Source organism: Hemiscyllium ocellatum, chromosome 19 (assembly GCF_020745735.1).
Source record: "Hemiscyllium ocellatum isolate sHemOce1 chromosome 19, sHemOce1.pat.X.cur, whole genome shotgun sequence".
NCBI classification, from domain to species: domain Eukaryota; kingdom Metazoa; phylum Chordata; class Chondrichthyes; order Orectolobiformes; family Hemiscylliidae; genus Hemiscyllium; species Hemiscyllium ocellatum.
This window is the reverse complement of record NC_083419.1, coordinates 60,185,697-60,209,866: the sequence shown is the minus strand read 5'-3', so window position 1 is coordinate 60,209,866 and position 24,170 is coordinate 60,185,697. Positions and strand designations below refer to the sequence as shown.

At 43.2% G+C, this 24,170-nt stretch overlaps 1 protein-coding gene across 4 annotated transcripts in view; it reads left to right on the top strand.

The window, feature by feature from the left end:
• Nucleotides 1-24,170, top strand: part of cntn1b (contactin 1b) — a 661,974-nt gene that overhangs the window by 581,864 nt on the left and 55,940 nt on the right. For all 4 annotated transcript variants that reach the window (XM_060839985.1, XM_060839987.1, XM_060839988.1 and 1 more), the window contains one exon: nucleotides 4,620-4,779. In XM_060839985.1, coding sequence (XP_060695968.1) covers nucleotides 4,620-4,779 — 160 coding nt within the window. The remainder of the gene's footprint in view (nucleotides 1-4,619; nucleotides 4,780-24,170) is intronic.

Below are 24,170 nucleotides of genomic sequence, written 5' to 3'. Positions count from 1 at the left end.
AATGCGAAGTCACGAGGGAGACCCAAGAGGAATATTATTGAAAGGACAGACATCTGGATTGCAGCAAAGATACATTGTTGCGACCTTTTTCTAACGCAAAGTGTCTCAGCTTGCTCCAGATGTCTTTGGAGGTGATTGTGATGACTTCCTACATTTACTAGAGGATGTTACCACATCGTCACAGAAGTAGGTGTCCCGTGTGTTGAAAGGATACAAGAACTACACGGGCTACAGTGGCTATACCTCTGGCTCTGCAGGATAACCAGGAGATGGCATAGAGAAGTTCTGGAGAGGACCAAACCTGTGCCAACTGCTTCATCAAGCTGAAGCCTGTTCCCACCCAATCACTGACAATGCAGGAGACTGCCTGCCAGAGCAGCCCACACTGCCAACATCTGAGTCTACTTGGTCCATTCAGCACCTTCCTTTACATTGACCCATTGCTGTCTTCATCTGTGCCCTCTTCGGCAAGACTTTTCTGCCACATTTTGTCTGGTGAGCTGGCAAACAGCCACCCTTTTGTGGTGTGATTATAAACCAATCGGAGGGTGGTTATTCTGCTAACATTGACATTTGCTGGTGTTCCGCACTCCTCTTCAACACACCAGCCACTCTGGGCAATGTGCACTGACTCCTTATTCTCTTCAGTTAACTATTACGATCAGCCCCAGTCAGGTCACTGAGCGTGCTTCATACTGTGAACCAGCCGCTACAGCAACATGACCACACCACTCTGGTTGTGTCTGGAAGCAGTCGGGTACCACCTTTCACAACTCTGTGTCTGTGCTGCATTCCCTTCTCGAAACTCCAAATGAGTTCCCACACAACAACAACACTATGCAAACCTTTCCAATTTCGGCAAGTAAGATTCTGTCATCTTCCTTTCTCTGACCTGGGAGTCTAACCAGAGCCCAGCCCTTAACTCCCACCTCCCCAATTCCCCACTCCACCACCTCACTTGCAAATATTGGGCCCCCTCACAAATATCAGAATGTCCCAGTGGGCTCCCTATAAATATTGATATATTAGCAGGGCTGCCCTAACCTAACCTCCATTGGATGGTGTTGAATATTCAAAGCAAAATAATACTCCTTTTGCAGAAAATGTTTTTTATTAGCTTGAGACAGCTGAAATAATACACACTCAAGCATACAGAATTGTGGATTCTGACGAGATTTCCCTTGTGGAACACTGTATCACTGGCAGAAAGAAGGGCAGGGATCTGATGTGCACAATGCCTCACTATCAGCACCCTTCAACCACTAAACTGCCTCCCCCCACACACACACACACCCAACACATTATGATCCTGTCATGTTTATGAACCTCACTTTACCATCATTAATATTGGACAATCTATCCAATTACAATCCGCCAAGGGGAATGGAAGAGAATTGCTTTATCTTTGTCAAACACAGTAGCCGATTCATCTACAGAGTCGGCAAATCTGATTTCCTATGATTAAAAATCCATCAGTTGGCTGTTGAACAGGAATTTGTTTACAGGATTTACAGACACCCACGTTGTGGCTTCGAAATTTTGTCAATACATCTGTGATGCAGCTTGCATGGTCAGAATCTCCACAATCTATTGATTCGACTCCATAATTACCCTCCATAATGCCAGAGGTTTTCACCATAACAGGCCTCAAGGGGTGAGACACGTATTCTATCACTTCAAACTCTTTCAGAAAGCTTATTGTGCACCAGACGCTGTAGTCCAACAGCTCAGCCATTGAATTCCAAGGGAATTTGTTCTTTATTGACTTCTGCATGTAAATGCAAAGTTGAAAATTGACCAGTGGAAACCCTCAGTGAATAAATAGCTGAAGAATAAAAATCACAATCTCCTGGATTACATGATATTTTGGCAAGCCCTGCTGAAGTGAATGAGTTCATAGTTACGCCGTCTTCTTATCTGTAGCACCCTAGGTTCCAAAAATTAAGTAGCCTTATTTCTTTCAAAAGTCAATTAATTGCACATAAACAAACAATGAAGGATTGTTCAATATTAATTAACAAGTTATGTTCTCCAGAATGTTCACAGTTACAAATAGATCTTCACTGAAATCTTCTTTCCTGTTATAATGGTTGAAGTAAATATTACAAAACACCATTGGCAGTGTTTTTGATGATAAGTGCTTATCCCCAAATTGCTCCGTCAATCTGTATTACAGGCAAAGCTGCTTGTTACATCTTTCTGTGTGAAGCATCTTGACAGACTGAATATCCTTTTCTTCTTTCATGGATGTGGGCATCATTTACTTGGCCACTACTCACTGTCCATCTCTAATTGCCATTGAAAAACATGAGACACGTGTTGTCACAAAGGAGTCCCAGGATTGTGACCCAGCAGTGATGAAGGATTAGGCATTTGTTTCCAAGTCAGGATGGTGTGTGACTTGGAGGGGAGCTTGCAGGTAATGGTGTGTCTTACTACCTTCTACTTCTAGTTGGTGAAGGTAATGGGCTTGACACATTGCTGTCAAAAGATCATTGGTGCGTTACTGCAGTGCAACTTGTATATGGCAGACATAGTTGTCACTGGACACCAGTGGTGAAGGATATGAAGATTTGAACTGGGCAGTCAATCAAGAGATCTGCTTTGTCCATGATGATGCCAAGCTTTTTGAATGATTTTGGAGCTGCATTAATGCAAGAATTTTGGGAGTATTCCACTTTGCTGATATGCCGGGAGGAATGTGTAATAATCAGCCCTACAACTCCACCAGTTACACCATTCATGTAAATGTGTTCCGACAGTCACCAAAATGACCGATTGATTCTGCTAACATCAAGAAGGATCAATTCACCAGCCTTCTTTAATTAACTGAAAATAATCTGTTAATTATAGCATGGATCGCATTCTTAAAACAAATGGCAAACACTGCTGTTAGTGTCAAGATTAGAGTGGTGCTGGAAAAGCACAGCAGGTCAGGCAGCATCCGAGGAGCGGGAAAATTGATGTTTCGGTCAAGAGCCCTTCAACATTCCTGATGTGCTTTTCCAGCACCATTCTAATCTTGCCTGTAATCTCCAACATCTGCAGTACCCACTTCTGCCAAATACTGTTGATATCTGAACTGTAATCCAGAGTTTTATCTATATCCCCTTAATCCCAAAGACAAACACACACAAAACACCAAATGGCAAGAGGCTCTGTGGAGATTTTTTTAAAATCAACAAGGGCGAAAGGGAAAAAGAAGCCTTGTTGGCCACAACTTCAAAATTTAAGTATAGAATATGAATGCAGGCAACTCAAACCTTGCTCAAAGATGTTGCCTCTGAGAAGCATTGTAAAGAGAAAGAGATGTGGAGGTTTTTGTAGGAAATTCCAGAACTGATGCAGCTGAAAGCGTCCTTTACAGTGAGGTGATAAAATGGGGATGCAAAAAAGACCATCTCACAGTCGCGATGGAGGAGGTGAGAGTTGGTAGCCAGGGAATGGAGACATCAAAGACAATAGCTTGTACTTTCGCAATTTCCCAATGCAGCCAATACTAGGTGCTAGACATGCTGCACTACAAAACAGAGCAGCAGTGGGGGGGTAGACAGGACTGCTGTCAATGCACAGTTGGAAAATGAAATTACGTTTTTAGTTGGTGGCAGCTCAGAGTCTCCAATGGTAACATTGCTGGAACAGTCAATGTAGTCATTATGGTGACTCATTGAGAACCACAGTGGACCTCCGCCAGGTGGATCTCATAGAATATGAGTTCCTTGACTGGGGCCGTTCGACTGGTCCTATCAGGGAGCCCTGGCTGACAGATAAAATCAGGAGTGTCAGAGGTTCTGCTCACTCTGTAAGCTGGCTCTGAGGGAGCCGAATCAATGTCAAGGACTATGTACATGTAAGTAAAGGGGATTTGGTGATGGGGTTCCGGCTTCTGTGGAGTTATTTCAGGTTCAACTGGGCAGACAATCTTGGAACCATTGAAAGTGGATGGTGCAGAACCATGATAAAGACTACTGACAGGTTTAGAATAACGAGAAGAGTTAATTTTCCAGTTACAGTGAATGTCACTTTTGATTTTAATAACGATATCCGAATGCTGTATCAGGGAGAGAAACCTGAAGTTAAGTGTTTCAAAGCGGAGTAAGGGAAAAAATGGACATGGAGGTGATAACATGTTCAAAGAAAGAGCAGTTGGCAAGAGGAAAAGGAAATTGTGGATGACTTGGTAGTTTGCAAAGGCAGAGGAGTTAAACTTAAGGTTTCTTGATTAGAAGGTGATGACAGCTTTGAAGTCAAGGTAGCCAGCATGAAGCAGAGGGGATTGTTTACAATATCAGTGAACGTGGGGGTGTCACAGAGATATGTTAGATGGTCAGCGTTTCTGGGAACAGGGCCAAGGGAACAGAAGATGGGTCTGATGAACAATAGGAATTGGAAAAAGGCATGAAAGGGCAGAGTTAGACATGAAATTAGAGGAGAACTCTCATCAACATGAAAGAGTCAGTGAGTAGGAACAACCAACAATCCATGAGATTGTCAGCAAATAGCAGCCAGTTGATCGATACCATGTAAATCTGATGAGAAACACAAACACAGACTGCCAGGTACCTCATACATTTTTGTAATCATTACACGTTGTATGAAGTTTTATTTTGTGTTTTCAGGTGCTTTACAGAAGAGCTGGCACAGTGAACAGTACGCTGTTACAGACAGTCCGACAAAACATAAATATACCAATTCACGACGAGGGAGACTACATTGTGGAAATACGGGCGTACGGTGAAGGAGGAGATGGAGCAGTGAATTCGGTCAAAATTTCTAAAGGTAAGTTGATGGATGCTCCTTTCTGTTGAGGTTGAGTGTACTGAGACCTTGGGAAGTGGCTGATTGATGAGGGAGGGGTGAGGTTCTCATTCCCAAGCACAGGAAGGGCGATTTTCTGCCAATCCAAATAAATCATTTCGGGGAAGAAAACTCCAGCTTCGTCATCAGAACCTCCAAAAATACAGTGGTGTTTGCAACATAAATCTTACTGGGTGTTCACACAAGTGTTGCTTATTCTTTGCAGGTAAGCTTTCTTCCAGACTTCTAACCATGACTGTCCTCCAGTTTCAGTCAATTTTGCCTTGTCCTGCTCTCATGACTTCTCCTTGATAAAGTGTACCATGCTTAGCCCTGTGGTATTGTATATGGTAACATATATTTCCAGTAAGTCGGCCAAAGAGTCCCAGCTTCTGAGTTCTCATGATGCAGTCCACTTCTCTGAAACTGGAACTTCACTTTATGGTTCTTTTCTGCAGTATCTCCAGAGATTGCATCTTGCTTGGGCCTATGATGCTGCGCTACTGGAATTAAATGGATTTTCAAAGAGTGGGTCCACATACAATCCCTGTGGATGGTGCCCTCACACCGTTCCTGAGTGGTCTGTGTCCAATCAACATTCCTATCGAATGCGTTAGCCTTTTACCTGGTAAAACTCAACTCCTTTTCAAAAACAGCATATTGGCTCAATTATTTTGCTCTCCGGGTATACTCTAAAGCTCACCAGTGGTGGCAAGAATTGACATCAATTTGCTATGTCTGCGGCAAGCCGTTTTACAGGCAAAATCCCAGAGTGCTTGGACAGCGGAATCCAATCCAATACAAATGTTCCTTTCCAATTACACACTGTACAAACCCCGGTGTTGAGACGTTGTTTGTTCTTGAATTTGTTTTTATTGTACCTGTTGCAAGTGCGAAAACTATGTGAAAAATGCCAGGGTAATGTTGTTTTTCCAGAAATGTGTCAAAATTTCCCTTCAGTTTTAAGACCGTGAGATAAAGGCGTTCTTTGCCTGCTTTTACACAACTGCCTGAGCCTTTCAGAACCATTCTTTGTGGCTCTTTTGCAAAACTGTGCAATAGTGTTTCCTCAGGATCTGCAAGAGAATCTAATTATTTCCAGCTGCTGTATAATATCCATCATCCCAGTAGGTATGGCATCAGTCCGCACTATTCACACTTTACTTACATTCCACATTAACATTGTATCACTTGACCTCCAGCTATAGGCAAGTGTTCATGTTTTACTTGAAGTCTTGCATCGTAACACTGAATAGAATGGAGAATCAAGATCCAAACCCACTCCATATGTTGTAAACTGTGAGCAGGACTGATGTTGATGAAGTGCAGTTCTTTCAGGAATCTTTAAAAGGTACGCTCCTGAGTCAATTTTCAGCATCGATCATGCAAAGGTGTGTACTATGTAACAGAGACAAAATTTTCGGAGGGGTGCTCACACATGCTGCATTGTGAATTTATCCAATGAGTGAGTCGTGCGAAGCTATTTTGGTTGATCCAGGAGCAGGCGGCAAATGGGTGCCAACATGGTCCCCAGAAATTTTGGATTTACCAGAATCTTGCACGAATCATCCGTTCTGATTATTACTCAGCCAGCTCACTGCTGGAAATGTGTCTGGACATTGTTTGAGAGAGAGTCGGTCCCTGCTGCAGCCTAGAGTTGGACTTGCAAGTTGGACAAGTCTATAGTTGATCTTGGCAAGAGCTGAATAGCCATTGCTTGACTGAGCCACCAAGAGGTAATTGTGTCCTGTGAAAAATCCACCCCAGGCAACCCCCTGCGGAAAGCAAGGTGCAAATTGAAACAGGGTGGACATACCCACTCCATGACTGAGATTTTCCCATTTTCTGACTTAAGAGCATTTCCAGAAGCTAAACCTAGCAGTCTACTGAGGTAAGGAAGCCTGCCGAACCTTCTGAGGATTAAGGAGCCAGTTGGCTTCCATTGGGCTTTCTGTCAGAGTTCAAATCCTGGAATCGGTCGTCCCACCTGAAGATCTGGTCAGTCAGAGGCCACAGCTCCAGAGCTGGGCAACAAAGGTCTGGGCTGCTGCCAAGGCACCATCCTCCTGGACCCCTTGGATGGAAGAGCACTGCCAGGAGAGGTAGGTCATGTTTGAGGGGGAACAGTGGGCGGAGTTCTAAAGTTATTGATCATGGAGTGCAGTGGGGGACTGGCTAGGGCGGGAGGTTGTTCAAAAGTGAGGGGATTGGTGTGGGGTGCTCGCGAGAGTCATCCATCTACTCTTGGTCCAGTATCTCATCTTGCACTTATTACTGCAGATCACAGGAACTTCAAACTCTTTGGCTGATACTGTCAATGTGCTTTCATCTGATATGTTAGACCATGTGCTGCATACCGTCCATATTTACACATCTGTTTAAGGATTTGACAGAGAACAGTTTGCCTGATTCAGTCACCATCTCATCATGGCCCTAACAATACATGCAGTATAAAAAAGTGCAAAATCCATGTTGTGGCAAAATAAAACACTATCTTACACCATTGGAGATACACTGTCACAGTGACAAGCACAAGCATCAAAGACAACGACTCTGAATTGTCATATGGGTGCCTCAGAGCTACTTGTATCCTGTGAATGGGAGAGAATGATACACCTAACAGCATCTGCTTGAGAAGCAGTTGGATGTTGTCATGCAGAGACAGGGAAGACGGTCTTCGGAGTTCAAGAGTATTGAGGCACCGTAATTCTGACCTATCTTTTTATCCTAACCCACGACTCAACTCATTTTGAAAGCTTACTGCATTAACCTGTATAAATTTTGCTCAGAGTTGTTCTCTTTGTTTGTGGAACTTGGTATTCCCTTTTACTTTTTGCTATTTTGACCATCAGTATCAATTTTCAAGTGGCCAAGTTACAACTTTAAGAACTCTGAAGGAAAACACAAGGCATAACCACCTCTGTTTTGCACCTTTTGACTGACTCTTGTTGAATATGACTTCCTCAATTTAGGTGGTAAATGTATAGGTGAGATAAACTTTGCTTTTATATAGAAATAAGCCAACAACGTTCAGAATAGTTGATTTAACACCACTCGCTCTTTAATCTGATGGGAGAATTGTGGGCCAGTTTTTCTATAATGGTCATGTTTATAGCATGAACTGTAACCGACTGAAAATGAGCCTCTTTTGTGCAGTCAGATGCATTGCTTTAGTGTAAAGGCATCTTGAGTATTCACTAGCCAGGACATGAATGACAAAATTACCTCAGTTTTCAAGTCAGGTAGTGGTGCACTGTCTTTTACAAGTGTCAGGCTTTACTCAGTTGGTAGCTTTGTTGCCTCTGAGCCTGGAGGTCATGCTTACTCTGGAGAGCAGCAAATCTGTGTCATTCTCAATGCAGCACCGAGGAAGTAAATTGCTGTAAGTTGCTTTGGAATGTCCCAAGTCATATAAAGTGCAATATAATTGTATATTTTCCTCAGTTCTTTACACTTTACACTCAGTGATGTGTAATTTAGCTAAACCAATACTGTGCGCATTTGAATGGTCACTGATCTCAGACATGTGAGACTTGTGCTAATGAAGTAAGAGAAATAGACAGGCAGGAGGCTGGAAGAACACAGCAAGCCAGGCAGCATCAGGAGGTACAAAAGTCAATGTTTCGGGTGTAACCCTTCTTCAGGATGGGGGGTGGGTCTGTGGGGAGTTGCAGATAAAGGGGGAGGCAGGGGCAGGGTGATGAAGTGGGGATAAGCGAAGACAGGTGGAGGGTACGATCTGGTTGGTCAATGGGAGGAATGAATCCGGTTGGTGGCATTCCTACCACTCCCCCAACCACTCCTTTTCCGGCATGACCATCGTCGGCCTCCTCCAGCGCCAATTGGAGGAACAACATCTTATCTTCTGCTTGGTCACCCTACAGCCCGAAGGACTCAACACTGAGTTCTTCAATTTCAAATAACCTTCCTCCCCATCCGCGACTCCGTTCCCAGCCCCTCCCCCTCCCTTCCACTGCTCCCTGCCACCAACAGGATTCATTCCTCCCATTGGCCAACCAGATCGTTCCCTCCACGTGTCTTCACCTATCCCCACTTCAACCACCCTGCCCCACCACCCCCTTTATCTGCAGCTCCCCCAACACTCACCACCAGTCCTGAAGAAGGGTTACACCCGAAACGTCGACTTCTTCACCTCCTGATGCTGCCTGGCTTGTTGTGTTCTTCCAGTCTCCTGCCTGTCTACTGTGGATTCCAGCATCTACAGTTTTTTGTCTCCAATGAAGTAAGAAAATCCATGCAATTAGTGACTGAGACCACCTCTTCTTTTTATGACTGTGGACTTATAAACTCTCAGCACCAGAATCAGACAATTCCATGTGTTTAACCTGGGTGGAGGGTTGCACTCAAGCTTAGAATAGAATCACGTGAATCAAATTAACCCTCCAAACGGATCAGTCCATTTTTACCCTGACCTCCAGGCAGCTTGTGTGTCTTCCTCTGCCTCCTTATTAAACGAGTCCTCTGTGCACTTTGTTTAAAGGTCACTGCCTTGCAGATTTCAGCTGTGTAATATATATTTCTGAATTAATTTCTCTAGTTCACAAACTTTTTAAATAAAAAACTTCCGAGTTGAATTTTCCAGGCAGAGATGCTTTGAAGATTTTCCGAGCAGTTCGTCTTTTAAGTATGATCAGTCAAGAAAGTAGCCAATAGGTTTGTCTAGAGTGACCAGAAGATCCTGAATTGGTCAGAATCGATCAGATTTTAAAACCTGACCAAGAGCTGATTTGTTCCGTTACTTTCCAGCTATTTAGAAAGGAAAATACTTTGTAAATAAAAGTGACATCATTTTGGAACAGAATGTTTGCATTCGACTTACAGACAAGGTGTGGTGGTCTCGTAGTCTTATGTGCAATGAATTTGCAACAGATTTTTTTTACATGGATCAAGTGTTGCATTCTGACTGATGATTTTGCACATCTCATTCACCGGTCAGTTAAACCTTGTCACTAGGGGATATCCTGGCTTGAGGATAATGAGGGCATTAATGATTATACTCTAAGTTAGTCATTAGAAACTCTAGGAATTTTTGAAATTTCGAATTATTTGGCAAATGTGCTGGGGGCTCCTTGCATCATTCCCAGAGGTAGGGTTGGGTCGAGGAGGTCTCCCTGTCCACAAGCAGGGAGGAGCCAATTCAATGAAGTGAATGGGTCGTTAAGGTCAATGAAGAGGCATTTCCCAGACAGTCTCTCTCCCTAGCACCCAGCAAACGCCCCAGCCAGGCTTCAGGACCTAGGCAATCTTTGAAGCCTTTGAACAGGATGGCACGGTGGCTCAGTGGTTAGCATTACTGCCTCACAGTACCAGGAGCAGCCTCAAGCGGCTATCTGCGTGGAGTTTGCATATTCTCCCTGTTGGTTTCTTCCAAATGCTCTGGTTTCCTCCCCAAGTCCAAAGATGTGCAGGTTAGGTGGATTGGCCATGGGAAATGTAGAGTTACAAGGATGGGGTAGGTCTGGGTGGGATGCTTTTCAGAGGGTCACTGCAGTCCCAGTAGGTCAAATGGCCTTTTTCTGCACTGTAGGGATTGTATGATTCAATCTGGGTGGCCTATCTGGGTGGTTTAAAATCTATTTTAAAATCTAGATGTCCTAAATGTTGCTGAGACAGAAACTCATGATGGAAGCATCGTCTCTGTCTTTTACACACACACACACACACACACACACACACACACTCTCACACACAGACTCACACACATTCTCACACACACACACAGCTGAAACAACAGTCTTCAACTCTTTCCAAGCTGAAGAACCTCCAATTTCAGGAGCAAAAGCAACAGGGGCCACACCCTCTAACCACTACTCGTTCACTTGAGGCAAAATCACAGCTAGTGACTGTTCCCCACAGTGCACAGGGTCAGGATCTCTCGACATTAGAATCCAACCCAGAAAGTGAAACCTACAAGTAACAATGAAGTGTAGTTAGGCAGGGTCATTTTCTGATTATGGGCGGGCAATAGACTTTTTCTCCTCAGAATAATGTTGAATTGACAATATGCCCATAACTTTTCTATCATATTCTGGGACTTGAACCCAGGTCAAGGTTAGGGACACTACCACTGTGCCACAAGGGGTCCCTTAGTAGGTAGGCTCTCATATTTTTCTTTAACCTATTTTTCTATTGTTCAGATAGGTTATTTGCACACAGTGAAGTCCCAAATGCAACGACCTAATAGTATTTGGATAATTTATTTTTGAGCGATAAAGTGGTAGCAGAACTGGAAATCCTGGGGATGGTAACCCCGCACTTCTACAGATACTCCCTCTGCCTGAGAGGGAGGGTAGATAGAGCCTTAATGAGCGGTCGCAACCAAACGACAACACTTCTATCATTGGAGTGTGAGCCCAAATCCGCCATTCAAATATCTGGTGCAATGCTTTGAACCAGCACTTTTCAGACTGAGAGGTGAGAGATAATCACAGCTCGAAGACATAAAACTTTCACAGTAAAAGACTACCTACTAAGGGCACTCTTGTGGTGCAGCGGTAGTGCCCCCGCCCCTGGATTCAGAGAAGCTTGGGTTCAAGTCCCACCTGCTCCAGGGGTGTGCAATAACATATCTGAACAGGTTGATTAGAAAAACAGGTTAAAGATAAATATAAGAGGTGAATTACTAAGGGCCCTCGTGTGGCACAGTGATAATGTCCCTACCCCTGGCCCAGGTTCGAATCCCACCTATTTCAGAGGTGTGAGATAGCGTTGATTAGAAAGTAGATTACATGTTAAAAAGACTGCCTACCAAAGGTGATAATTTGCTTTTTGACTATAGCTCAGTGCGCAGTCTGACTCCTTTGGCACTTCTATCCCAGTCCATATCTGGTATTATGTGGTAACGGCAGTAACATTGACCTCTTGAGCCCTTCATTGTGAATGGGAAAGAACAGGAAGAGAACTGAGACACACTAACTCTATCTTTGGTTCATAACTCCATCTGGGTCATTTACATAAATGATCTGGATGCGAGCATAAGAGGTACAGTTAGTAAGTTTGCAGATGACACCAAAATTGGAGGTGTAGTGAACAGCGAAGAGGTTTACCTCAGATTACACCAGGATCTGGACCAGATGGGCCAATGGGCTGAGAAGTGGCAGATGGAGTTTAATTCAGATAAATGCGAGGTGCTGCATTTTGAGAAAGTAAATCTTAGCAGGACTTATACACTTAATGGTAAAGTCCTAGGGAGTGTTGCTGTGCAAAGAGACCTTGGAGTGCAGGTTCATAGCTCCTTGAAATTGGAGTCGCAGGTAGATAGGATAGTGAAGAAGTCGTTTGGTATGCTTTCCTTTATGGGTCAGAGTATTGAGTACAAGAGTTGGGAGGTCATGTTGCGGCTGAACAGGACATTGGTTAGGCCACTGTTGGAATATTGCGTGCAATTCTGGTCTCCTTCCTATCGGAATGATATTGTGAAACCTGAAAGGGTTCAGAAAAGTTTAACAAGGATGTTGCCAGGGTTGGAGGATTTGAGCTGTAGGGAGAGGCTGAACAGGCTGGGGCTGTTTTCCCTGGAGCGCAGAGGCTGAGGGGTGACCTTATAGAGGTTTACAAAATTATGAGGGGCATGGATAGGATAAATAGACAGTGTTTTCCCTGGGGTCGGGGAGTCCAGAACTAGAGGGCATAGGTTTATGGTGAGAGGGGAAAGATATAAAAGAGACCTAAGAGGCAACTTTTTCACGCAGAGGATGATGCGTGTATGGAATGAGCTGCCAGACGATGTGGTGGAGGCCAGTACAATTGCAACTTTTAAGAGGCATTTGGATGGGTATATGCATACGAAGGGTTTGGAGGTCTATGGGCCAGGTGCTGGCAGGTGGGACTAGATTGGGTTGGAATACCTGGTCGGCATGGACAGGTTGGACCAAAGGGTCTCTTTCCATGCTGTACATCTCTATGACTCTATGACTCTATGGGTCTACAAACTGTTTCAGCTTACTTGAAGCTGGCCTCCAGCTTTCCTCCTCCTCACCATCACCATGACGACTGAATTTTCCATTGTACCTCTGCGAAGAAAAATGATATCATTCTCAATGAATTCAACATAAGCATTACATCAGCACCTCTTGGTTTTTTCCCACCACTCTCAAAGCCAAAGGAAATGCCTGCTGATAAGTGGGTTGTTGTTTTGGAAGGAGTGGTGAGAAAGTTGATGTCCTTCCTATTCTGATGAGTAAAGGATTCTTTGTTATCTTCATTCGAGCGACATTTGTGTGGCCTGATAGCGATTCAGTTATTTCCATTCAAATCTGTTTTGATTCTGTCATGATACACACAACCTTTCTACCTCAATATTCAGAATGTAGTTAAATTAAAGCCTTTAAAGACTCTCAAACTGCACTCTAATGACCCCTAACCAAACATTTATGATTAACCAATTCAAGACTGTGCAAATAATCACTGCTAGACACTGGTTTTGTAGTTTAAACAAAAGATTCAGCAATTTTTTTAGCAATACAGTAACTTTAGTAGAATAAAATTAAACAAAAATGTTATCTAATTTTTCTTACTTAAACCTCTGTTTTCAGTCCATTCACACAAAAGACAAACAGACAAATAAATTTAGTTCACGAACTAATAAAAGAAAATAACAAAACTGGGCAGATTACTTAAGTGTTTTTTGCGACACATTGTTCCAAAGGTATATAGGATTTTCAGAAAATGTCGAACCGAGCAACCATTCCAGAGTTTTGTCACCTGAAAACATGGAAGTGTTCCCTGCACACCAAAATTCGAGTTGATATGCCAGGAAAATCAAGGGTCCCAGTACTGACTCTTGGGAATCTCGATTACAAACCCTCCTCCAGCATGAAAAATATCCACTGAGCATTAGTCTGTTTTCTGTCACTCAGCTCATTTTGTATCAATATTGCCAGCGTCACTTTTATTCTGTGATCTGTGTGGGCTTTCTCCGGGTGTTCCAGTTTCCTCGCACAGTCCAAGGTGAGCAGGTTAGGTGGATTGGCCATGCTAAATTGTCCCATAGTGTCCAAGAATATGCAGTCCAGGTGGATTTGCCATGGCAAATGCAGTGTTACAGGGTGGTGGGTCTGAGTGGGATGTTTTTGGAGGGTCGGCGTGGACTCGATGGGCCAGATGGCCGGCTTCTGTGCTGTCAGAAATCTATGATTCTATGAAATGCCTTCTGGAAATCCATGTATACCACATCATAAGCATTATCCTCATCAACCCTCATGACTATCTCTTCAAAAAATGTCAGCGAGTTTAATTAAGTGTGATTTTCCCCTTAGAAATTCAAGCTGTCTCTTCCCAATGAAGCCATCCTTTTCTGTGTGACTACTGATTCTATCTAATAAAAACCAATTTTAAAACCAAAAAACCCAAGAATACTTGATATGGTTTTAAGAATTGAAAAGTATATTTATTGTATTCCACAGGCATTTCCATCTAGAAGGACAAGAGCACCAACTCTTGCATGTTCTGCTCTAAGCTGCTTATCATCCTGACGTGGAAATATGTAACCGTTCCTTCAGTGTAGCTAGGTCAAAATCCTGGAATTCCCACCTGAAGGCCATTGTGAATCTACCTACAGCATATGGACTGCAGCGGTTCATGAAGGCAGCTCACCACCTCTCAAGGGCAATTATGGACAGGCAATAAACGCTGGCCTAGCCAGCTACAACCACACCTTGCAAGAGAATAAAAAAAGTCTCAGAGGAAGCTAGTGATACTTAGATCTTAGGTTTTATTCTTTGAACTTCCAATAGTTGGGATAGGGAGTGATAACAGGAGGCTTTCAAAACATGATGTGGCATCAAGAGCCAAATGCCTCCTCACAGAAAACAGTCCAAAATCCAGTTCAAACATTAGTCTCTCCTTGTCAGACTGACCGTCTCCTCCACGAGATCGCAGTTACCATTCAACATCTACTGTCTGCTGGAGCGCAAAGTCTCTTCCAGACTTAATTGTAGAGGTGTGAGCAGTCCTCACTTTTTCCTAGTCAGAGAGATGTACAGCATGGAAACAGATCCTTCAATCCAATTCATTCATGCCGACCAGATATCCTAACTTAACCTAGTCCCATTTGCCAGCACTTGGCCAATATCCCTCTACACCCTTCCTATTCATCTACCCTTCCAAATGCCTTTTAAATGCTGCAATTGTACCAGCCTCCACCACTTCCTCTGGCAGCTCATCCCATACACGCACTATCCTCTGCGTGAAAAGGTTGCCTCTTAGGTCCCTTTTTATATTTTTCCCCCTCTCACCCTAAACCTATGCTCTCTAGTTCTGGACTCCCCCCACCCCAGGGAAAACACTTGTCTATTTACCCAATCCATGCCCCTCATGATTTTAAAATCTCGATTAGGTCACCCCTCAGCCTCCGACGCTCCAGGGAAGACAACCCCAGCCTGTTCAGCCTCTCCCAAAGCTCAAATCCAACAACCCTGGCAACATCCTTGTAAATCTTTTCTGAACCCTTCCAAGTTTCACAACATCCTTCTGATAGGAAGGAGACCAGAATTGCACACAGTATTCCAAACGTGGCCTAACCACAGTGTCCTGTACAGCAGCAACATGACCTCCCAACTCCTGTACTCAATACTCTGACCAATAAAGGAAAGCATACTAAAAGCCTTCTTCACTATCCTATCTAACTGTGACTCTACTTTCAAGGAGCTATGAACCTGCATTCTAAGGTCTCTTTGTTCAGCAGTCCTCCCTAGGATCTTACCATTAAGTGAATAAGTTCTGCTTTGATTCGCTTTTCCAAAATGCAGCCGCTTACATTTATCTAAAATAAACTCCATCTGCCACTCCTCAGTCCATTGGCCCAATTTTGGTGCCATCTGCAAACTTACTGAGTATGCCTCCTATATTCACATCTAAATCATTCATATAAATGATGAAAAATAATGGAGCCAGCACCAATCTTTGTGGCATTCCACTGGTCACAGGCCTCCAATCTGAAAAACTACCCTCCACCACCACCCTCTGTCTTCTACCTTTGAGCCAGTTCTGTATCCAAATGGCTAGTTCTCGCTGTATTCCATGAGATCTAACTTTGCTAACCAGCCTCCCATGGGGAAACTTGTTGAAAGCTTTACTGAAGTCGATATATATCACGTCCATGGCTCTGCCCTCATCAATCTTCTTTGTTACTTCAGAAAATGCAGTCAAGTTCGTGAGACATGCTTTTCCATGCACAAAGCCATGCTGACTATCCCTATCAGTCCTTCCCTTTCCAAATACATGTAAATCCTATCCTTCAGGATTCCCTCCAACAACTTGCCCACCACCGACATCAGGCTCACCGGTCCATAGTTCCCTGGCTTGTCCTTACCATCCTTCTTAAATAATGGCACCACATTATCCAACCTCCAGTCTTCCAGCACCTCACCTGTGACTATTGATGACACAAATATCTCAGTAAGAGGCCCAGCAATCACTTCCCTCGCTTCCGACAGAGTTCCAGGATACACCTGATGGATTTATCCACTTTTATGCATTTCAAGACATCCAGCACCACCAGCTCTGTAATTTGGACATTTTCAGGATGTCACCATCTATTTTCCCACATTCTATACCTTCCACATCCTTCTCCACAGGAAACACTGATGCAAAATACTCATTTAATATCTCCCCCATCTCCTGCATCTCTACACATAAGCTGTGATCTTTGAGGGGTCCTATTCTTCCCCTTGTTACCCTTTTCTGCAAAGTTTGTGAAGGTTTGTAGCTCAGGCTGAGGTTTAGGGTGTAGGTTTGCTCGCTGAGCTGTAGGTTTGATATCCAGACGTTTCATTACCTGGCTAGGTAACATCATCAGTGGCGACCTCCAAGTGAAGCAAAGCTGTTGTCTCCTGTTTTGTATTTATATATTTCTCCTGGATGGGGGTTCCTGGGGTTTGTGATGATGTCATTTCCTGTTCGTTTTCTGAGGGGTTGATAGATGGTATCTAGATCTATGTGTTTGTTTGTGGTGTTGTGGTTGGAGTGCCAGGCCTCTAGGAATTCTCTGGCATGTCTTTGCTTAGCCTGTCCCAGGATAGATGTGTTGTCCCAGTCGAAATGGTGTTTTTTCTCATCCATGTAGGGCTATGAGGGAGAGGGGGTCGTGTCTTTTTGTGGCTAGCTGGTGTTTATGTAACCTGGTGGCTAACTTTCTTCCTGTTTGTCCTACATAGTGTTTGTGGCAGTCCTTGCATGGAATTTTTTAGATGACGTTGGTTTTGTCAATGGGTTGTACTGCGTCTTTTAAGTTTGTTAGTTTTTGTTTGAGAGTGTTGGTGGGTTTGTATTCTACTAGGATTCCAAGGGGTCTTAGTAGTCTGGCTGTCATTTCTGAAACTTCTTTGATATATGGTAAGGTGGTTAGGGTTTCTGGCTGTGTTTGGTCTGCTTGTCATGGTTTGTTCTTGAGGAATCTGCGCACTGTGTTTTTTGAGTATCCGTTCTTCTTGAATACGCCGTATAGGTGGTTCTCCTCTGTTTTCCTAAGTTTGTCTGTGCTGCAGTGTGTGATGGCTCATTGGAATAGTGTTCTGATACAGCTTCATTTGTGTGTTTTGGGATGGTTGCTGGTGTAGTTAAGTATTTGGTCAGTGTTTGTCGGTTTTCTGTATTCGCAGCTTTGTAATTCTCCCTTGTCCTTTCTTTCTACTGTGACGTCCAGAAATGCGAGTTTGTTGTCAGTTTCTTCCTCCTTGGTGAAGGTGTTGTTGATGATGTTAAATATCTCTTCTATCTTGTTTCGTTTTGTGATGACAAAGGTGTCATCTATGTAGTGAACCCAGATTTTTGGTTTGATGATTGTTAGGGCTGTTTGTTCTGAAGGGTCTGTTTGGGCTGAAGGGTCTGTTTCCACACTGGAGGGAATCGAATCTAATCATAAGAAGTAGAGATATAAGAGTAATTACACAATTAGTTCCTGTGATCTGGAGTGCCGTGTCTGGGAAAGTAGTAGAAGCAGATGGAACAGCAACTTTCAACAGGGAGTTGATGTTTAATTTGGAAAGGAAATATTTGCGAGGTGAAGGAGCAGTAGTGGGATGAATTGGGAGAGTTATTCAAAGGATCAGAACCCAGTTGAAATGGTTACCTCCTATACTGTAGATGAATATGATTCTGTTTCATGATGCTGACCTCTCGAACTTTGTGAAAGAAAGGACACTCGGATGACCAGCTTCTCAGTTCAATAGAAGACTGAAGGCTTAGAAAGGGGAAAGATAAGCTAGGGGGATGGCGGCAGCAGGGAAAAGGAATAAAAACACGTGCAAACCATTTCAAATAACAAACTGTACATCAGGGATTGAATAACAGCCATTTCATAATGGAGCCTGCAAAGGCCAATGTCTCTAATGCTTCGGTTACTGGTCGGAAAAGGTTAATCGGTGTCTTTGCAGTCTGGCACAGTGCCACTCCTAAAAAGGACTCCTGGCTGCTATTTGATTTGTTGTTTATCACCTACCTCACTTTAACTACTTGATGCTCCACCAGTGCTCCAGCTCCTGACCAAGCCAAGCTTGGAATCTTGCCATCAATGCCAAATTTCCAGTCAGGTTTACAGATTAGACCTAATCTCCTATCACCTTCACGGCTGCATAATGTCAACACGTTGGCTGGAATGAGATAGGAGTAGGCAATGTAAGAACATTGGTGGGAGATTGGGGATGGAGGCATGAAGGAGGTTTTATTTAATTACCTTCAAAGATAGAACACAAATTATGAAGCATGTTGTAAGATATACAGCCACAAATCAGTTCTTGCATCCTGAATGTTGTTGAAAGCATTCATCTAGAATAATATTTATCTGGGTCTGCTTTGGAAGGCTTGTGCGAGTTAGAAATGGAAAGAAAAGCCAAATGCAATTAGTCAGCTTCATCCTCTATCCACTAAATATTTACTTGTTCAATATTAGATTAGTGCTTTGGCATAGTTCAGAACATTCCATGCTTTGATATGAACTTTTGACAAGTGCTTGTACATATAAATACCTATGAATAAATATTTAATTCCAAGATGACATTTGGGAGGGTTAGCTTTAAATCTTTTCCCTGGCAATCTAACTGAAATTATTCAAACAACCTTCTCATTTCAAGCTCAGAGTGACAAGTGCATTTTTCTCTTCATCACTCTCAGCCACTACAGCCTTTCACAGAGTCGACTATACTTCCTGTGCCTTTCCTTATTACCAAACTAATGAGATTGTCTTCACATGTTTTACTGTTAATCTCCTGTAACGGTTTCTCTCCCCGTCACCACAACATCACCTATGGGGCGTTCCAGGAACCCATTCTCGGTTCCCTTCAATTATCATCAACATGCTACACCCAAACATTAACTCTGACTCCACATGTCGGCTAATGACACACAACTTTCTTAATTCACGAATAACTCTGTACCACTCCATCCTCCAGTATTGGATGTACCACAATTTAATCCAATTAAATATTAAAAAGACCAAAGTTATTAGCTTCCACCTCCTGCGAAAATCTGTTCCCTCAGTATCAATTCCACCTCTCTTCTGTGTCATTTTCCCAAGAGCTGTCAAACTTATATGGGTATTGTCAAACTGACAAACCTCACATCAGGAAATTGTCAAGTGATGCTCTATTATATAGTGTTACATTTCAAAAGAATTGCGAAGGGTTTAAGTTGTACAGAAGTCATTCTAAATCAAACCCGTTTTTTAGTGTGAATCTTTCCCTTCTTTTAGTCAACTCTTTCTAGGCAAGGCCAGATGTTTTCTCAAGGTTTTAAGATGTGTTCACTCACGGAGAAACTGTTGAGTATAAGATGCACAGTCCAAGAGTGACTGACAACATGTAATTTTAAGAATGTGATGCCTCAAAATTAGTGCCATCTTTAAGATATCTCCCCAAGTCAACCTGTTCTGATACTATTACACACCTCTGGAGCAAGTGAGATCTGAATCCTGGCTCAGGACACTGCCACTGCACTACAAGAGGCTTCGGGGTCACCTTTAAATAATGATGTGAAGGTGCCACTGTTGCACTTGGGTGGACAAAGTTAAAAAAAGTCACACAACACCAGGTTACACTTTCACCTGGTGTTGTGATTTTTATCTTGAAATAAAAATGACCGAAGGCTGTTGGACCTGTCTGAGCTGTGCTGTATTGATCATGAGTATGTATTTATATAGTTCATGTCTGACTTTGCTTTCAAATAAGCGAATGACTACACCCACTCAATAAAAGGTTGAATTAGTGTAAGTGCACACCTTACATGTAGCTGTCTTACTTTTAACTATTAAAATAATACCAGGTTTCTGAGCTTCACACTCACATATTATGCTCATGATCGCTGTTTGCTTTTGCTTTTTGAACTGGTAAATTGAGAATTTATCATTGCTTATCATCATGCCTTTGCTCAAGTGCTTACCCTGGTATTTACATCTTCTGACCAAAGGAAACAACAAATCACAGTGACAAACAAAATAGGAACAAATGGAGAAATGGCCAATATAAGCAGTTCTAAGTTGTTGTAAACAAGCCCTGAGGAAAGAGTAGCCTAGAGATGCCTTTGTAAGATGTGTCAGAGTATAACGCTGAAGCACTGGTGTCCCTATATTCCAATATTACTAACAACATGAGGTGAGATTTTGCTGTCAGCTGGTCCTGTTTAGTTTTACTCCAGAGCTTTTAAGGCATTTCCTTTTACTTCTTTATGAACTCTGTTGCAGGATGTAGTCAGATATTGTAAGAGGTTTGGAGTTTTCCAGCTAATTGGCCCTATTCTGGGTACAGGCAAAGTATGAAAGATTAGAAATAAAAAGATGAATTTGTTGGAAGACAAACAATAGGTTTTGCTATTCTGCTTGAAACATTGGGCCTCTATTTCATTCATAATTACGTCCTCTGTTGTACCTTTGCTGAGATTTTAAGGGAACCCTTCATTTTATGTGTGATGAGGCCCTCAAAAGTTGTTGTAACGCTTTATGTTATCCTTATAATGAGGGTCTTTCTTGTACTTGCAGAGAGGCCCTGTGTCTCATGAGGCTTCTTGTTTTGCACCGGAGTGAGTTCTATTTATTGGCTAGTAATGACTCCTGTGTAATGCCCTTTGAGTTGTTATGATCTCTACAGAGAGCAATAACTTCTGAAAAAAAAACTCAGCCTTCCAGTTAATAGCTGAATGACTGATGCAAAAAAGATTTTATGCTTCAAGATTCTTCCAGAATTAAACCAAAATGATTCTTAGCCCCCATGCATTTATTTCTGATTTTTTCCTTTTTCAACCTGGAAACTTTTAAATCTCAAAAACTCTTTCATAGTATGACTTGCCCTGGAGACTCCTCTCTCTAACTACAGCAAGGCAAGTTTTCTAGCTTCATTTATAATTCCAAGAATTTTGCCACTATATTGTGAGCTCTAACCTGCATTACCACACCACTAACTCAGTCTGAGTTTGTATAGACCTCTTAGAAATCATTCTCCTCTCAAGGCTGAATGACGTAGGCCTTTCATCCAAGTAGAGGTGCTGATTAGGTTACTTTGAGAGCCCAACTCACTTTTGTTTTAGAACTAAACAGAAAGTTTAAAGCCTAGCTGTTTACAACCCAATATTGGCACACCAGCTGATGTCATTATTTCCAGATTTAAACACCTTCTTACTGGTAAAACAGATTTGCTCCCCTTTCAATCACTAAATAAACCAAAGCCATCAAAGTTTATGGTCAGGCAGACTTCTGAACAGGTCACAGGACCTTAAGTTGAAAAACAGTCCCAGAATATCCAATCGTATAAACCTCATACTTGAGATCTATTGCTGATTTAGTCTTGAAGTTCTCTCATTGCTTTGGACTCAGTGTTTTGTGGCAGTACCAGCCCGTGTAATGTCCTATTCGCGATGGTGTAGTTTGGTGTAAAACTACAGTGAGTACCCAATTGAATGCTCTTTAATGACATACTGTACAGCAACCACACTATTTCCCACTGATGATTGGTGCTTTAGAGTGCAGGGCAAAATGACAAAAGGTACTGGTCAAAATCCCCCATCTAATTGCAATTCTTTCAGTCTCTGCCTAGTATTGCAATGGCTAGGTTTCTGTCTTCTGTCAGTGCATGACTTGTTGCCTCTATGCACTCCTGGCAGGAATTCCTGCTCATCTGAGGTTTCAAGCCTGCAGTGTATGAGCTATTGACGCTGGGAGGCATCAATAAACTGTCTGTGAGATCAACATGGTCAACGAGAGATGATTTATTGCTCATTGATGGGGAATACAGAGCAACAACTCTGCTCCAATGCACTGTATTCAATCAGTACAATGTATTTTCGGTAAGTGTTACAAAATAATGACCACGTTAGCTTCTCATATCAGTGGATTACTTAGCAAAGTAAAATAAAATGGCTGCCAGATTTGGCCCTGTAAAGCCACAGGTTTTGAATCATTGGGAGCCAAGTGATGGAAAAGGCTGAGTGTTTATTTCCCACACCTTATAGTGTAACTAGTGTCAATTGCCACATTTTGAAATTTTATAGAACAGGCTTCCCACGAAAACGTGCAGGCTGGATGGATCATGATGTAAGTCAGCACCTCACAGTCAATTTGACGTTATACCTGCTAGCGTGGAGCTCCCACATCCTGTTGACTCTTCTGATTTTGCAGAGCTTGATGTCCCTCAGTGTCGAAAAGTGTGGTGCTGGAAAAGCACAGCAGGTCAGGCAGCATCCGAGGAGCAGGAGAATCGACGTTTTGGGCATAGGCCCTTCATCCATCCCTCCCTTAGCACTGTGTAAAGGCATCACCATTCGAATTTTCCAGCTTAGTGTTTTCAACAATCTGTTTGCTGCTGCAGGGTTAGTACAACTGTTGGGAATCCTCTTGCTGAGGACTTGAGCTGTGTTCCTTGAATCAGAAAGATGTACTGCTGGACCTCTGGAAACAGTATTGTGGATTTGACCGAACTCCATGTGGACCCATTGCTGCCAGTCTTGTGGATATCATTGCGATTCCTCCCTGAGCATCACATCGCAGTCTAACAGAGGCTCTAGAAACTGTTCATAGAGGGAGGAGGACAAGACCTTAACAGAAGGACACATCTTGGGTCTGGAAGAAGATTTCTACCTCGGCCTGAAGGTTTGCTTCACAAAGGGAGTGTTAGAAGTAGGCCACCTCCTGGAAGTAGGCCAGCAATGAAAAAGCAGAGTGAGCATGGCACTGCCAGAACCATCATGGCCCTAAACCAGTGTATCCTGCCAGGCTGGAGCTAGCAACATGGTCAGCATATTCCAGTTCGCTGTCCATTACTGCATCCGGAACACCATCTTCTTGTTGTGGTTCTGTTCGCCGAGCTAGGAGTTTGTGTTGCAAACGTTTCGTCCCCTTTCTAGGTGACATCCTCAGTGCTTGGGAGCCTCCTGTGAAGCGCTTCTGTGATGTTTCCTCCGGCATTTATAGTGGCTTGTCTCTGCCACTTCCGGTTGTCAGTTCTTGCTGTCCGCTGCAGTGGCCGGTATATTGGGTCCAGCCGGAGGAAACATCACAGAAGCACTTCACAGGAGGCTCCCAAGCACTGAGAATGTCTAGAAAGGGGACGAAATGTCTGCAACACAAACTCCCAGCTCGGCAAACAGAACCACAATAACAACGAGCACCCGAGCTACAAATCTTCTCCCAAACTTTGAACACCATCTTCTTGCTGAACAGGCACCTGGATTTGTGAAGAGAGCAGAGGTCCCAAAGGTGCAGGGAACCGTTTGTTAAACTGTTGACAGCCAGATGTTGAGATAGGAAACGAGACGCCAGTGTTTTTCTTCATATGTACTGGAGCTATTTATAGGAATGTTACATAATTCGTACCACCACACCGCTCCCCACCCCCCCCCCCCCCCCCCCCACCCCCCCCCAATGCCCCACAACCGAACTCCTGTGGCTCAAACATCTCTCTCCATATTCTTTTCAGTAAATCAAAAAGACTAATTAGCGACGAATTAAATAACCACCCCTTCAAGTGGAAACTGTATCAAAGCCTGAACCTTTAAAGGAAGCTTCTTCAAGTTAAAATTAAAGTACCATCTTGGTGGCCAATGGTGGAGCTTCTGTGATTCCCAGTCACAGAGAGTGACAACCATGGCAGTGAACACTGTGTGCTCCGTGGACAGTCAGGCATGGTCATATCCACGGGAGAGAGGCAGGCATACACTTTGAATGACATCCTCTCTGACTGGGACCAATGACCATTTTGGCCAAAGAGGATGTTGAATACTCCTCATAGTATCCCATACCAGCTGACTAAAGATGGGGCTCAAATGCAGAGAAACCTGAGGAGAGGCCCCTTCCAATATCGACCTTGCCCAACCTGTGTACATGTGGGACACATATCCCTCAAGGCAGGAGAAATGACCAGTCAGCCTGAGAG